Source organism: Triticum urartu, chromosome 6A (assembly GCF_056163025.1).
Source record: "Triticum urartu cultivar PI428250 chromosome 6A, HENAU_Tu73, whole genome shotgun sequence".
Lineage (NCBI taxonomy): Eukaryota > Viridiplantae > Streptophyta > Magnoliopsida > Poales > Poaceae > Triticum > Triticum urartu.
Window position 1 is genome coordinate 533,047,236 of NC_141878.1, and position 16,477 is coordinate 533,063,712.

Sequence of the window (16,477 nt, forward strand, 5' to 3'; positions counted from 1 at the left end):
AATTTATAGATACGTTGGAGACGTATCAAGCATCCCCATGCTTAATTCATGCTCGTCCTCGAGTAGGTAAATGATAAAAACAGAATTTTTGATGTGGAATGCTAGCTAGCATAATTTTCTATGTAATTTTCTTTATTGTGGCATGAATGTTCAGATCCATAAGATTCAAGACAAAAGTTTAATATTGACATAAACATAATAATACTTCAAGCATACTAACCAAGCAATTATGTCATCTCAAAATAACATAGCCAAAGAAATCTCATCCCTACAAAATCATATAGTTTGGCCATGCTTCATTTTCGTCACACAAAATGCTCTCATCATGCACAACCCAGATGACAAGCCAAGCAATTGTCTCATACTTTAGTATTCTCAAACTTTTTCAACTTTCACGCAATACATGAGCATGAGCCATGGACATATCACTATTGGTGGAATAGAATATGATGATGGGGATTGTGTGGAGAAGACAAAAAAAGGGAGAAAGTCTCACATTGACGCGGCTAATCAACAGGCTATGGAGATGCCCATCAATTGATGTCAATGCAAGGAGTAGGGATTGCCATGCAACGGATGCACTAGAGCTATAAATGTATGAAATCTCAACAAAAGAAACTAAGTGGGTGTGCATCCAATTGCTTGCTCACGAAGACCAAGGGCATTTGAGGAAGCCCATTGATGGAATATACAAGCCATGTGCTATAATGAAAAATTCCCACTAGTATATGAAAGTGACAATATAATAAACTCTCTGTCATGAAGATCATGGTGCTACTTTGAAGCACAAGTGTGCAAAAAGGATAGTAGCATTGCCCCTTCTTTTTTTCTTTTTTCTTTTTTTGTTTGGCCTTTCATTTTTTTACAACTCAATGATTACAACTCGATACTAGAACAAAATATGACTCTATATGAGTGCCTCCGACGGTGTACCGGGATGGGCAATGAATCAAGAGTGACATGTATGAAAAATTATGCATGGTGGCCTTGCCACAAATACGATGTCAACTACATGATCATGCAAGGCAATATGACAATGATGAAGCGTGTTATAATAAACGGAACGGTGGAAATTTGCATGGCAATATATCTCGGAATGGCTATGGAAATGCCATAATAGGTAGGTATGGTGACTGTTTTGAGGAAGCTATAAGGAGGCTTATGTGTGATAGAGCGTATCATATCACGGGGTTTGGATGCACCGGCGAAGTTTGCACCAACTCTCAAAGTGAGAAAGGGCAATGCACGGTACCGAAGAGGCTAGCAATGATGGAAGGGTGAGAGTGCGTATAATCCATGGACTCAACATTAGTCATAAATAACTCACATACTTATTGCAAAAATCTACAAGTCATCAAAACCAAGCACTACGCGCATGCTCCTAGGGGGATAGATTCGTAAGAAAAGACCATCGCTCGTCCCCGCCCGCCACTCATAAGGAAGGCACTCAAAGAACACCTCATGCTTCAAATTTGTCACACAACGGTTACCATACGTGCATGCTACGGGACTTGCAAACCTCAACACAAGTATTTCTCAATTTTACAATTACTAAACTAGCACGACTCTAATATCACCATCTTTATATATCAAAACAATTATCAAGTATCAAACTTCTCATAGTATTCAATGCACTCTATATGAAAGTTTTTAGTATACCCATCTTGGATTCCCATCATATTAGGAATAGTTTCATAACCAAAGCAAATTACCATGTTGTTTAAGGCTCTCAAAATAATATAAGTGAAGCATGAGATTTCTTCAAAATAAAACCACCATCGTGCTCTAAAAGGATATAAGTGAAGCACTAGAGCAAATGACAAACTACTCCAAAAGATATAAGTGAAGATCAATCAGTAGTTGAATAATTATGTAACTATGTGAAGACTCTCTAACATTTAAGAATTTTGGATCTTGGGATATTATTCAAACAGCAAGGAAAACAAAATAAAATAAAATGACGCTCCAAGCAAAACACATATCATGTGGTGAATAAAAATATAGCCTCAAATAAAGTTACCGATGAACGAAGACGAAAGAGGGGATGCCTTCTGGAGCATCCCCAAGCTTAGGCTCTTGCAACTCCTTATTCCATAGTCCATCGAATCTTTACCCAAAACTTGAAAACTTCACAACACAAAACTTAACAGAAAACTCATAAGCTCCGTTAGTATAAGAAAATAAACCACCACTTAGGTACTGCCAAGACAAGATTCATATTTTTTCTCACATGATGCCTACTGTACCATATCATTTCTACAATTTATATTAAGCAATATAAGCCACAGAAACTACAAAACAAGCAAACTATGCGTCGAAAACAGAATCTGCCAAAAAAAGAACAGTCTGTAGTAATCTGTAGGTTTCGAATACTTATGTAACTCCAAAAATCCTACGAAATTTGGACATCCTAAATAATTTTTATATTGATCTAATTCAGTTGGAATCAGTATTTTATCGCTCTCTGGTTAATAATGAAAATTATTCTCGTGAGCGCATACTTTCTGTTTTTTTCAGCAAGATCAGATAACAATCATCCAAGAAGATCCTAAAGGCTTTACTTGACACAAACACTAATTAAAACATAAAAAACACAATCACAATAGAGGCTAGATGAATTATTTATTACTAAACAGGAGCAAAAGGCAAAGAACAAAAATAAAATTGGGTTGTCTCCCAACAAGCGCTATCGTTTAACGCCCCTAGCTAGGCATGATGATTTCAATGATGCTCACATAAAGGATAAGAATCAAAACATAAAGAGAGCATCATGAAGAATATGACTAGCACCTTTAAGTCTAACCCACTTCCTATGCATTGGGATTTTGTGAGCAAACAACTTGTGGGAACAAGAATCAACTTGCATAGGAAGGTAAAACAAGCAAATCTTCAAGATTTTCAACACATAGAGAGGAAACTTGATATTATTGCAATTCATACAAGTATATATTCCTCCCTCATAATAATTTTTAGTAGCATCACGAATGAATTCAACAATATAACCATCACATAAAAGCATTCTTTTCATGATCTACAAGCATAGAATTTTTATTACTCTCCACATAAGCAAACTTCTTCTCATGAATAGTAGTGGGAGCAAACTCAACAAAATAACTATCATGTGAGGCATAATCCAATTGAAAATTAAAATAGCGATGACAAGTTTCATGGATATCATTATTCTTTATAGCATACATGTCATCACTATAATCATCATAGATAGCAACTTTGTTCTCATAATCAATTGGAACCTCTTCCAAAATAGTGGATTCATTACTAAATAAAGTCATGATCTCTACAAATCCACTTTCATAATTATCACAATAAGATTCAACACCCTCCAAAATAGTGGGATCATTACTTCCTAAAGCTAACACTCTTCCAAACCCACTTTCATCCATATAATCATCATAAATAGGAGGCATGCTTTCATCATAATAAATATTCTCATCAAAACTAGGGGGACTAAAAATATCATATTCATCAAAAATAGCATCCCCAAGCTTGTAGCTTTGCATATCATTAGCATCATGGGTATTCAAAGAATTCATACTAACAACATTGTAGTCATGCTCATCATACAAAAATTTAGTGCCAAACATTCTAATGCATTCTTCTTCTAATACTTTGGCACAATTATCGGAATTCTTATTTTCACGAAAGACATTAAAAATATGAAGCATATGAGGCAACCTTAATTCCATTTTTTGTAGTTTTCTTTAATAGACTAAACTAGTGATAAAACAAGAAACAAAAAGATTCGATTGCAAGATCTAAAGATATACCTTCAAGCGCTAACCTCCCAAGCAACGGCGCCAGAAAAGAGCTTGATGTCTACTACACAAACTTCTTGTAGACGTTGTTGGGCCTCCAAGTGCAGAGGTTTGTAGGACAGTAGCAAATTTTCCTTAAGTGGATGACCTAAGGTTTATCAATCCGCGGGAGTCATAGGATGAAGATGGTCTCTCTCAAACAACCCTGCAACCAAATAACAAAGAGTCTCTTGTGTCCCCAACACACCCAATACAATGGTAAATTGTATAGGTTCACTAGTTCGGAGAAGAGATGGCGATACAAGTTTAATATGGATGATAGATATAGGTTTTTGTAATATGAAAAATATAAAAACAGCAAGGTAGCTAGTGGTAAAAGTGAGCGTAAACGGTATTGCAATGCTAGGAAACAAGGCCTAGGGTTCATACTTTCACTAGTGCAAGTTCTCTCAACAAGGATAACATAATTGGATCATATCACTATCCCTCAACATGCAACAAAGAGTCACTGCAAAGTCACTAATAGCGGAGAACAAACGAAGAGATTATAGTAGGGTATGAAACCACCTCAGAGTTATTCTTTCTGATCGATCTATTCAAGAGTCCGCAGTAAAATAATAGGAAGCTATTCTTTCCGTTCGATCTATCCTAGAGTTCATACTAGAATAACACCTTAAGACGCAAATCAACCTAAACCCTAATGTCACCTAGATACTCCAATGTCACCTCAAGTATCCATGGGTATGATTATACGATATGCATCACACAATCTCAGATTTATCTATTCAACCAACACAAAGAACTTCAAAGAGTGCCCCAAAGTTTCTACCGGAGAGTCAAGACGAAAACGTGTGCCAACCCCTATGGTCACGCAACCCGCAAGTTGATCACCAAAACATACATCAAGTGAATCAATAGAATACCCCATTGTCACCACGGGTAGCCCAAGCAAGACATACATCAAGTGTTCTCAAATCCTTAAAGACTCAATCCAATAAGATAACTTCAAAGGGAAAACTCAATTCATCACAAGAGAGTAGAGGGGGAGAAACATCATAAGATCCAACTATAATAGCAAAGCTCGCGATACATCAAGATCGTGCCAAATCAAGAACACGAGAGAGAGAGAGAGAGAGAGATCAGACACATAGCTACTGGTACATACCCTCAGCCCCGAGGGTGAACTACTCCCTCCTCGTCATGGAGAGCGCCGGGATGATGAAGATGGCCATCGGAGAGGGATTCCCCCCTCCGGCAGGGTGCCAGAACGGGTCTAGATTGGTTTTCGGTGGCTACAAAGGCTTGCGGCGGAGGAACTCCCGATCTAGGTTATGTTCTGGAAGTTTGGGTATATATAAGAGGTGTTGGCATCGGGAACAAGTCAGGGGGGTCCCCGAGGCGGCCACGAGGTAGGGGGCGCGTCCAGGGGGTAGGGCGCGCCCCCCACCCTCGTGGGTGCCTCGGGACTCTTCTGGCCCATCTCCGATACTCCGTGGGCTTCTTCTGGCCCAAAATAAATCTCCGTGAAATTTCAGGTCAATTGGACTCCGTTTGGTTTGCCTTTTCTGCGATACTCAAAACAAGGAAAAAACAGAAACTGGCACTGGGCTCTAGGTTAATAGGTTAGTCCCAAAAATCATATAAAATAGCATATAAATTCATATAAAACATCCTAGATGGATAATATAATAGCATGGAACAATCAAAAATTATAGATACGTTGGAGACGTATCATCAACACGTCGTCGTGCTGACAAAACTCTCCCTTGGCCTCAACTAGATCTAGAGTTCAAGGGACGTCACCGAGCAGAACGTGTGCAGATCGCGGAGGTGCCGTGCGTTCGGTACTTGATCGGTTTGATCGCAAAGACGTTCGACTACATCAACCGCGTTGCTTAAACGCTTCCGCTTTCGGTCTACGAGGGTACGTGGACACACTCTCCCCGCTCGCTGCTATGCTTCTCCTAGATAGATCTTGCATGATCATAGGGAATTTTTTTGAAATACTACGTTCCCCAACATATATCCCATGAGAAGGTGGTCTGGACTGCTAGGAAGGCCTGCAGGATGTCACCAAGATCGATGTTGGCACTACTAATGGGCACCACAAGACTTATTTTTCTAGTTGGTGGCCCCAGTAATATCACCAAAGGAGCAGAGTGTCAATGCGCGAAATGGATACCCTCCTTGATTGGTGCAACAAAGATGGCCTCATCATCCACATACATAGATGCCCGAATTAGGTTGCCTTGGAGAGGGTGGAGCTTGCCTTGATCAGTTGCCTTGGCGAGGATGTGATGAAGCGAGTCAATGGCGAGGACAAAAAAGAAGGAATAGAGGACCCCCCCCCCCCTTCATAGATCATGAACATGCATAATGGGGTCACCTGCAATACCATTGAGAGGAACTCTGGAGGAGGTTGTGGATAGGAGAATGGAGATCTAGTCGCGAAATCGGCTTGGTAAGTGGTGGTGTCTCAATAAATACATCAAGTGGTCCTACCTAACCGAGTAGAAAGCTTTTCTGATGTCTAACTTGAAGAGCAATATTGGAGATTTGTTGCAGTGAAATCGACGAGCCAAGTCACGGACATACATAAAGTTATCATGGATGCTTCTTTTCTTGATGAATGCACTTTGCGTATTGGAAACAATATTTGGCATGTGAGGGGTTAGACAAGGGACCATCATCTTGGCAATGATCTTCACAACCGCATGGATGAGACTTATGGATCTCAAGCCGGATATGTCCTTCGCCCCATCTTTTTTTGAGATGAGGGCAATATTGGTCAAGTTGAGCCAGTGAAGGTTGGAAATGTGGAGGGTTGAGAAGTTGTTGATCACTTTCATAATTTCTGGCTTGATGATGTCCCAACATTATTTGAAAAAAGCTCTAGTGAAGCCATCGATGCCCGATGGTTTATCACCGGGAAGATCATTGATGGCTGCCCAGACCTCCTCCTCGATGATCAAAGCACCTAACTCAGAGTCAGAGATATCTACACTACTAGGAAAAGGGCTATAGATAGGATTGACACTAATGGCGCACCAGGGAAGCAGTGCGCCACTACTATATACTAATGACACATCAGTTGGTGATGCGCCATTAGTGTGGAAGACACTAATGACGCACCAGAAAACAGGTGCGCCCCTAGTGATAATTCTTTTTTCATTTTTACATACATACTAATGGCGCATCCTACCGAAGTGCGCCATTACTAGTTCTAACTAGTAATGGCGCACCAGACAAGGAGTGCACTAGTACTAAATTTTTTTATTCTTTTTTTCGCAAAACTACTAATGGCGCACCGCCTCACAGTGCGCCATTGCTACTTTAAACTACTAATAGCGCACCCTGTAGAAGTGCGCCATTAGTATATATTTTGATATCATGAATATTTTTAAATTTCATGGGCACTTTTTGATATCATGAATATTTTTAAATTTCATGGGCACTTTTTGAATATTCATGAGGACACTCGATCTCGACCCCCCTCCATCTCGATCTCGATTGCCCCTCCATCTCGATCTCGATCCCACCCGCGCCTCCTCTCCCCTCTTCATTTTTTTAAAAAATAATAATAATAAAGTGTAGACTACAATTGTTGTTAAACAACAATTATTACTGTTTTTATAAAAAATATTACTGTTTCATATTCATATTCATTTTCTAAAAAATTATTACATGCAACAAAAAAAATTACTTATGGCGCACCTCTGGCTGGTGCACCATTGCTATATATAAAAAAAGATTACTAATGGCGCACCTCTGCCTGATGCGCCATTGCTATGTAAAAAAAAGATCACTAATGGCGCACCTCTGCCTGGTGCGCCATTGCTATGTAAAAAAAGATTACTAATGGCGCACCGACCGCAGGTGCGCCATTAGTAAGATTCCCCCTAGCTAATTCCCTCCCTCTCGCCAGATCCCCTTCATCCCTCTCCCTCGCCCCCCTAGCTAATTCCCCCCGCTGCCCCGACCCACGCCGCCGCCGCCGACCCCCCGCACCCTCCCCCGCTCCACCGCCGCCGACGACCCACCGCACCTTCCCCCGCTCCACCGCCGCCGCCGACCCCCCGCACCCTCCCCCGCTCCACCGTCACAAATGAATGCAACTAAAAATCCAAAAAAAACAAATTTGTTTATATTTTCAAATAACAAATTTGATGATATTTTCAAATAATAAATTTGATGATATTTTTTCGATTCATAAATATTTTCAAATAACAAATTTGATGATATTTTTAAAAAATATTACTGTTTTTATAAAAAAATTATTACTGTTTCATATTCATATGCATTTTCTAAAAAATTATTAGATGCAACAAAAAAATTACTTATGCAAAAAAAGTTACTTATGGCGCACCTCTGGGTGGTGCGCCATTGCTATCAAAAAAAGATTACTTATGGCGCACCGCTCTGGGGTGCACCATTGCTAATTCGACCGATCCCTTCGTCCCTCCCTTGCCAGATCCACTTTGATCCCCCTCGCCACACCCTCATGCGCGCCCCCTCCTTCCGCCGCCCGGCCGACGCCATAGCCGCGCCACCGTGCTCGCCCTCTCACCCTCTGCCCCGCTCGCCTTCTCCGCCAGATCCCGAGCCTCGTCGCCGTGTTAGCCGCGGCCATCGCCGTCCCCGCACCTCGGCGGCAAGTCCACGAGCTCCGCTTCATCCTCCCCGACCCCGGCCTCGAGCTCGTCTCCGCTGCATCGCCCTCGTCTTCCCCCTCGGGCACCGCCACCCTCTGCTGCTACTAAGCTCTCGCCGGCCTCCTTGTGCCACCCGGTGAGCTTCCCCTCTCCCCCTGCTGCTCTCCTCTTCCACCTGGTGCACCGTCGAGGTTTCCAATTGAAACATGTTCAACAATTGAAACAAGTTCAGAAATGTACAGTCTTAGCTAAAGTAATTCAGATGTTTGGGCTTGAACTTGGAGTAGAAAATCTACTGTAAATTCAGATGGTTACTGGATTCAGTTTGAGTTTGCTACTGTACATTGTTATTCACAGTAATCTTCAGTTTTTCCTCTTCAGTTTGCTACTGCATTCGAGCAAGATCTATAGGCTTCCTTGCAAATTAACTGAAGCAAGATCTATAGACTTTTCTTAAACTTGTAAATGCATGCCTTATTACTGTCCTAGTAGATTGCGTTGATTGTTCCAACCAAGGTAGTATGGGTGACATATGTACCTAAGTCTGCTTTGAAATATTCAGCTAACAACTAAGTTTGATAATTGGTGGTGTCTGGCTAGCTAGTGCCCCAAATAACTATTCTGCTCTTAGTTCCATGTTACTGAAGTTGCGCTGTTTATTTAAATATAAACAACAGAAACCAATAGAATTTGAAATTTAAGTGCTCCTGAAGTGTTCCAGGATTTTGGTTTTTTGACTTGGGGATCTGTTGTTTCTAAATAAACCAGCAGAAATCAAATGCCATTGTTATTCATTAAAAAAACTAATTATTACTGAACAAGAGGAAACAAAATTTTATGTTATGTTTCATGAACTAAATAGTCCTACCTTTGAAAATATTCAGCTCAGCTTGGAGTATTACATTGTAAATCATAGTGCTATTTTGTTGTAAGGGAAAAGTATATTTAGATCGCATCAATTTGTAGTTTGTGTTTTTATTTGTTCTTGATTTGAGGTTGTAGCTTTAGCATTGTTCTGCTCCTTACATCTATCACTATCGTATATGTCAAACTTGAGATCAAGCAAATAACTATTCTGGATACTTTTGTTTACTTCATGCTGAGAACTTCAGCTTTTTCAAGTTGCTGGACTATATGTTCATTGGTACTACTTGTGATGCTGCTCATGTACTACTTGGGAATTTTGTCAACTTGTGATGCTGCTGCTGTACCCCGAGAGGCCCTTGAGTTTGCCGGAATGTCGATTAACTTCCATTCCAGCAAATTCGGGTACTCCACATGTCCTATTTTCAGCAAAGGTCATGCCGAAATTTTCCGTGAATTTTAGCATGACTTTGCTAAAAATAGGACATATGGGGTACTTGCGACTAATGCATGGGCTGGGGTATCTTAGTACTTAGTTAAGTAGGATCAACTGCCCCGCCATTCTTGCTGCATTAAACCATAGGTGGCAATAGAGCCAATTGATTAGGCCCAACTTAGAATTCTCGTTAGCATCGATAAACCCTAGATGATAAACCCAACATAGGTGGCAATAGAGCCAAGTGATTAGTGCCAAGTGATTAGGCCCAACCTAGGGTGCCTCGTCATCGATAAACCCTAAATGATGAAAGTTTAACTTGGCTTCTATAGGGTGCCTCGGTGTCGATGAGAACCTAAATGATGTACGCTTAGGCTTTTAGGGTGCCTCGGCGTCGACAAAACCTAAATGATGAAAGCTTAGGCTTTTAGGGTGCCTCGACGTCGACAAACCCTAAATGATAAAACCTTGGCTTTTAGGGTGCCTCGGTGTCGATAAGAACCTAAATGATGAAAGCTTAGACTTTTAGGGTGCCTCAGTGTCGACAAACCCTAAATGATAAAAGCTTAGCTTTTAGGATGCCTCGGTGTCGACAAACCCTAAATGATATAGTTTTGAATTATGAACGTAGGATACGTCGTCATCATCATCGGACAACGAAATTCTCCCGGCGGAGTGCGACTGGTGCCACGACGATCGAGGTCTGTGCGACATGCCTCACCTGGACGATGATCGTCGCTTCAGCATTAAGCTCGAGGAGACCTTCGAAGTTGAAACAGTACACAACGACGACAAGTGTTATTTTCATAATTAAGCATGACTTCAACTATTTCAATGTGTAATTTTCATCTTTTACAATTCGAGTATAGCTTATCCCATGCCATGCAAGACGCTATGTCTTGGAGAGGATGGATTTTGAAGACCATGAAATTTCTGAAACAAAGAAAATTCACCTAAGGACTCATCACGATGTGGACTTTGAAGTAAATCTATATAATTCTGAGAGCGTAACCCATTTTGGTTGCAAAAATTGGGAAGCATTTTGCAAGATGTGTGGTTTTGATGAGGGTATGCTTATCACCATGGATCATGGTAATCCTGACATCAACCAAGACAATATGGACATTTGGGTCCTTGTTGATACGCCTCCAGTTCTACCGCTATGTGAGTTTCTCAGACATAGTTATTAGCTAATTTATATTGTTTATTTCAAAATAGTTGACAGCTTATTTCCATTGACAGCTTATTTTTATTGTTCAAAGAATGTGCGGGAGATGGTAGACAAAACCCACTCCACCGATGGCTCCGAATTAACAACTTACAAGGAGAAAAATCATCTGGTCGGATTTTGTACTGACATTGAGAATTACACTATCCACAATCAAACTCATCAACATTATGATAAATACGTGCCACTAGTGCATGTGTTCAACTACGGTAACTACCATGGAGATACCCTGGTAAGATTTTTACTATTACGACATCCGTGCATCTTTTGCATACTTCAAAAACTAGTACATCATTGCTAACTATGAAGTTATTACTATGTTTTTCAACAGATAATCCCAGAGAATTGTGTGCCTCATATGATGTATCTGAAAGGTAGTGTTAATGTTTTGAACATACAGCCAGGTCGTCCTACGAATCTCAACTGTCCATACGAGATTTCTAAAAGAAGTGGAGACATGAAAATCAAAGGATGGAAAAAATGTATGGACAGTCGTAAGGAGCTTCTTGGAAGCAAAAGAAAGCGAAGCGCAAGAATTGGAGACAGGATGTTCTCCATTCTCCATAATGGAGAGTCAGGGTCTATATTGTTTTATGCTATTTTAGCTTAAATAGGGTATTTAGGTCCTGCCTAATACTGATGATCATGTGCTAAGAACAATTAAGTAGGGTTGGTTCGATGACTATCAAGATGATGATCATATGACTTGTTATGAATAACGAGTAGAAGTTGTATGATGATGATTAGTAGGACTTGTTAGGATTAGTATTACTTCCAATAAACTCGATACTCGCGGTCTCAAGACTTGTAATGTTTTATCTTTGTTCGGTCTTTTGAATTCGGAGACTAATATGATGAATTGTATTCGGAGACTAATCTTCTATTGTATTCGATGAATCTGCTGTTGTTGTGTGCTACTGTCTATATTGTGTCAAATAATATATTTTGTAACATGTGCAAAAATCAGAAAAGTAAAAAAAACCTAATATTCATACTAATGGCGCATCACTACAGAGTGCGCCATTAGTATGCCAAGTATACTAATGGCGCATCCATCCGCAGTGCGCCATTAGTGTGCCAAAGCACATGGTTAAATATGGCCCCTGGGAGGCACACTAATGATGCATGGTGTTATATACTAATGGCGCACTGGGTGGTGCGCCATTAGTATACCAGATACTAATGGCGCACCCGTGATGCGCCATTAGTAAAAAAATACTAGTGGCGTGCTACTAATGGCGCATCAGTGATGCGCCATTAGTAGGCAAAACTGGTGCGCCATTAATAGGCCTTTTCCTAGTAGTGCTATTGTCGACTACGGGATGCAAGCCCAATTGAAGTCCTTGGCGTGTGGATAATCTCTTTCTTGTGATCATGATTCGTGACCCAACCATTATCGTGTTCAAGTCAGTGAATGAAGTTCTTCCTCCCTCTTTGAGCAATGTAATTCGTGAGCTTTATCTCTTCCTTGCTTGCTCGAGGCCCACCAAGGCCGTCACTTTTCTTTTAGGTTCCTTTCTAATGTTCGGTCGGGCTGAGTGGCCTTAGCTCTTGCGCGGCGTCAAGCTAGAGGATGATCTCGAGGGCCATGTGGAGTTGGACTGTGTAGTTAGAGAAGATAGACTTGTGATGGCTCGTTCTTTTAAGCTTTTGAAAAAGCACTTGGTATGGCTCAGTATGGGTCATCTCTTCATGCGAGGCATTTTGGAGTTCTTGAAGTTAGGCATCTTGATCCAAAAAAAATTAAAACAGAAAGTTCTTTGTCGCTTAGGTCCCTTGTCATGCCGGGAGGCCAGGAGGAGTGGACAGTGATCAGAGAGCGAGGACGATGGTGCATGAAGGGTGTGTGAGCCAAAGTGAACATCCCAGTCTACATTGCAGAAAACTAGCTAACTTGTCCAAGGTCGGGGTGGCCCCTCATTGCTTCACATAAATTTTCTGTTTTTGCAGGTGAATCTCTTTTAGCTCACAAGAGTTGAGGGCATTTTGGAAACATATAAGGCGGCCACAGTCAACATTTGTGTGACCTTTGTCATAAGCACGATAAATTTGGTTGAAATTATCTGTCACAAGCCATCTCATACCACGCTGGGGCTTCAGGCTCACAAGCTCTTGGAAAAGCGCGTCTTTAAGGTTGGATCATCAGATGTGCCGCTGGGAGGTGGTAACCAAGATCGAGCCGGGGTTCTTTGCACCACGCGTAGGGTCAGCTCAGACTTAACTGGATTGGATAGCTCAAGATCTACTAGGAATCTCTTGATGAACATATGAGTAGCCATAGGACTTTGGTGCCCACCTCCATGAATCAATTTTAATCCGCAGCAGTGCGCAGGCGTGTTTGTCTAATCGTCTGCAGTGAAATCACGACGGCGTGTTCACATGTCTGCCCTGCCGCCGACCTTTGATCCGGCCGCGCGCGGAACCTGCGGCACCGGAAGCGGACAGGAAAGCGAGCACGGCCACGGCGCCGACCGGCCGCCTCGCCGGGCTCGAGGCCGCGTGCGAACCCAAAGCCCCGCGATCCGGAGTGTGTGAACCTCAAAAGGAACCTAGGACCAGCGCGGTTCAGAAAGCAGACGCGGTTCCGCGCCCGGGCCACAATCTCCGGAGCAGTAGTATAGCACGATGTCGGTAGGCACCCTGTACATATGATATGATCGGTCCAACTCCAACCCGCTGCTCGCGTAGATTCCCCGTCGCGCAAGACCTGCACGGCCATGCTCGGTAGGCGGGCGGCAGGTTCTCCTCCATCATCAGCACAGTAGTTTGCTGGCCGTCAATGGTCCGATCACGGTCTAATCTCGTCGTCATGCACTCATGCACTCATCCAACAGCAGCAGTTTTCCGGCTCACGCCATCCTGAATAATGCGCGCGTTCGACCATTCCGTCGTTGTTGCCTAACCACTCATTCGCCCGATCAATGTCACCTCAAAATCACAGAGCTCCCACGTCTAAGCAAGTATACATGATCCCATTTCACGCACAGGAGACAAAATGTGTGTTGCCACCTTCTTCAAACGTACGCAATCTGCCAGTGTGAAGTCGTTGTCCGAAGGTTAGGTGGTCTGGCTAGCCGATATGACCCGATCTCCATGTGAAGGGGTAAATCAGATTCCACAACGCCGTCGGGTCGGCCGGCCGGCTGGCCCGGCCGCGCACACAACTAGATTCACTTCACTTTGGCCGATTGCTAGTACGTATATATCATGTGAAAAGAAGCCGCACCTAAAAAGGACAGAATAGCCGGGCTCAAAGCTACAAAGGTGTCACTAATTGATATATGCGTATCTCCTAGCAGGGCATCCTTGTTGAAATACAAAAGAAACAGGTGAAGTGCAATCAGGGCCACCCGTTCTGATTCATGGTTGGAGAATACTTTGACCACCCGCAAATTCTAACTACTAGTATAAAAAGTCGTGTAGTCTAGTCCTCTAGTGGACTCAGATAATATTTTTATCTGAAAAGTATTTTCTGTTAGAAAGAATTGCTAGTAAAAAGATCGAGCTAGGTGGTTCAAATTAGACGAGCGGATCACCAAATGTTTATGAACATATACAAGGGTCGATGCCGATTTGATGTAGTCCTTTCATCATGATGGGAACAAAGCCTTTTGAAACACCATCATGAAAATCTGATCGGTTGTTGGCATGAAGAGCGCCAGCCGTTCAATAATTAGTATATAAGCAAAAGCATTTCCATTGCATTTCCTCATAGGTAAAGTTGCTCGACAATCGACATGTATATTCGTTCCCGCACACCCGGTGAAAAGAAAGCCCATTGCCCACCAACTGCACGTTGCGGTCGATGCTGTTATATAAGCGCCACGTTTCCCGCGTCTCTTCTTCTCATCCTAGTGCAACGCAGCATCATATTTCCTCTGTGAACTAGTAAAGGCTAGCGCCTGAGAGAGGACTTACGGTTCATCTTGGTTTGGTCTATCAGTCACGATGGCTTCCGGCGCCGGTTCATGCTTGGCCCTGGTGGTGCTGCTCCTCGCCGCCCGCGCCTTCCCGGCGGCCGCCACCAGCTTCACCGTCGGCGGCAAGTCCGGCTGGACGATCGGCGTCGACTACACCACCTGGGCCAGCGGCAACACTTTCAAAGTCGGCGACAGTCTCGGTAAGACTTTTTGTTACTTCATTGGTGCTTACATACATGCCGTTAATTAAACATGGGACTGGTTGGTTAACGACATGTGTCTGCCCTGTTCTAGTGTTCAACTACGCCAAGGGTCTCCACACGGTGGCGGAGGTGAGCGCGGCCGACTACCTGGCGTGCGCGGCGGCCAACGCGGTCGGCTCCGACGCCAGCGGCGCGACCACCGTGCCCCTCAAGACCGCCGGAAAGCACTACTTTATCTGCACCATCACAGGCCACTGCGCTGGCGGGATGAAGCTCGAGGTGACCGTCTCCGGCTCCGGCTCTGGCTCCTCACCGTCAACCCCGATGCCCACCCCGACCACGCCGTACACGAGTCCGACCCCGACGACGACGACGCCGACCACGCCGTACACGACCCCTACAACGCCATACACGACGCCGACGTCTCCAGCGTGCACTGGCACCACGCCTGGCGCGACGCCGCTGACACCGGTGTCCCCAGGCACCATGCCGTTCTATTATTACAATGGCGCCGCCGAGTTCCCGCCGGCGGCGTGGGCTAGCTTTTCTCTGGTTTGTGCCGCGGTTGTGCAGCTCGGACTGTTATGAACTAGCGAGGCTGGCCCAGGACGAAGGCCGTGCTGTTATATATAGGTCACCTTGTGAGTGTGTGCAATTAATGTGTTAATTTGTTCTCTTGTTGTGGTCCTGGAGACGAGGTTCCATTAATTGCCGCCTGCTAGTACCCAAATCTGACATAACTACAATATGCCCATGAAAAAGAAACAGTGCTGCTCTACTGTGTCTCAGCAATGCTTGCACACACCTATAGGGCATCTCCTCGCTCCTAAATCGGACATTGTATCTAAATCACAACCAAAAAAAGCCAAGTATGCATAGTTTTTGCATGCCAAATCACAAAAGAATCTCAGTCAGGCATATGCATTTTTTGCGGACCGGCTATCCGAGCCTCCATGCTCACTCTGCCGCCACCGCCTCCTTCTCGCCATCCGTTAACTTCTCTGCCGCCTCCTTCCCCGTCGTCTTCAGCTGATCCTTCAAGCGCTTTAACATCCTAAGATGAACGGCTTGCATGATCATCCTTGCATCCTCATCCAACTCCATCGTCAAGGTCCACATCTTTGAATCCTCCGAAGGGGCTGCGACCTCAACCTTCTTCTCTTCGAGGTTGGTCTTTTTCTCTTCAATCGGTCGCCGCGATCAAGATGTTAAACTTATCGTTCTTACATGCCTCCTTGACGTCAGAGCGCTTGACACATGCCTCCTCATTCTTCACCAAGATGTCCTCGAACCTCTCTGTCATCTTGGCCGCCGCCCCTTGTCACTAGATCATGTACTTTGATGGTTCCAAAATGCTAGCTGACGCGGGGCTGGAGTGGTCCTTAACTCGCCAAAAGGTGG

At 43.4% G+C, this 16,477-nt stretch overlaps 1 protein-coding gene across 1 annotated transcript; it reads left to right on the plus strand.

Moving 5' to 3' along the window:
- Positions 1 to 14,783: 14,783 nt before the first annotated feature.
- Positions 14,784 to 15,753, plus strand: LOC125512565 (blue copper protein-like). The gene is made up of 2 exons (XM_048677660.1): positions 14,784 to 15,073; positions 15,168 to 15,753. Exons 1-2 carry the CDS (start codon positions 14,902 to 14,904, stop codon positions 15,662 to 15,664), a joined length of 669 nt encoding a protein of 222 aa, XP_048533617.1. The 5' UTR covers positions 14,784 to 14,901; the 3' UTR covers positions 15,665 to 15,753.
- Positions 15,754 to 16,477: the final 724 nt, after the last annotated feature.

Excerpts from the sequence above, each read along its gene's own strand:
- LOC125512565 (XM_048677660.1), top strand. The coding sequence starts at position 14,902 with ATGGCTTCCGGCGCCGGTTCATGCTTGGCCCTGGTGGTGCTGCTCCTC. Across the intron at positions 15,074-15,167 it reads CAAAGTCGGCGACAGTCTCG|TGTTCAACTACGCCAAGGGT; the intron begins GTAAGACTTTTT and ends GCCCTGTTCTAG.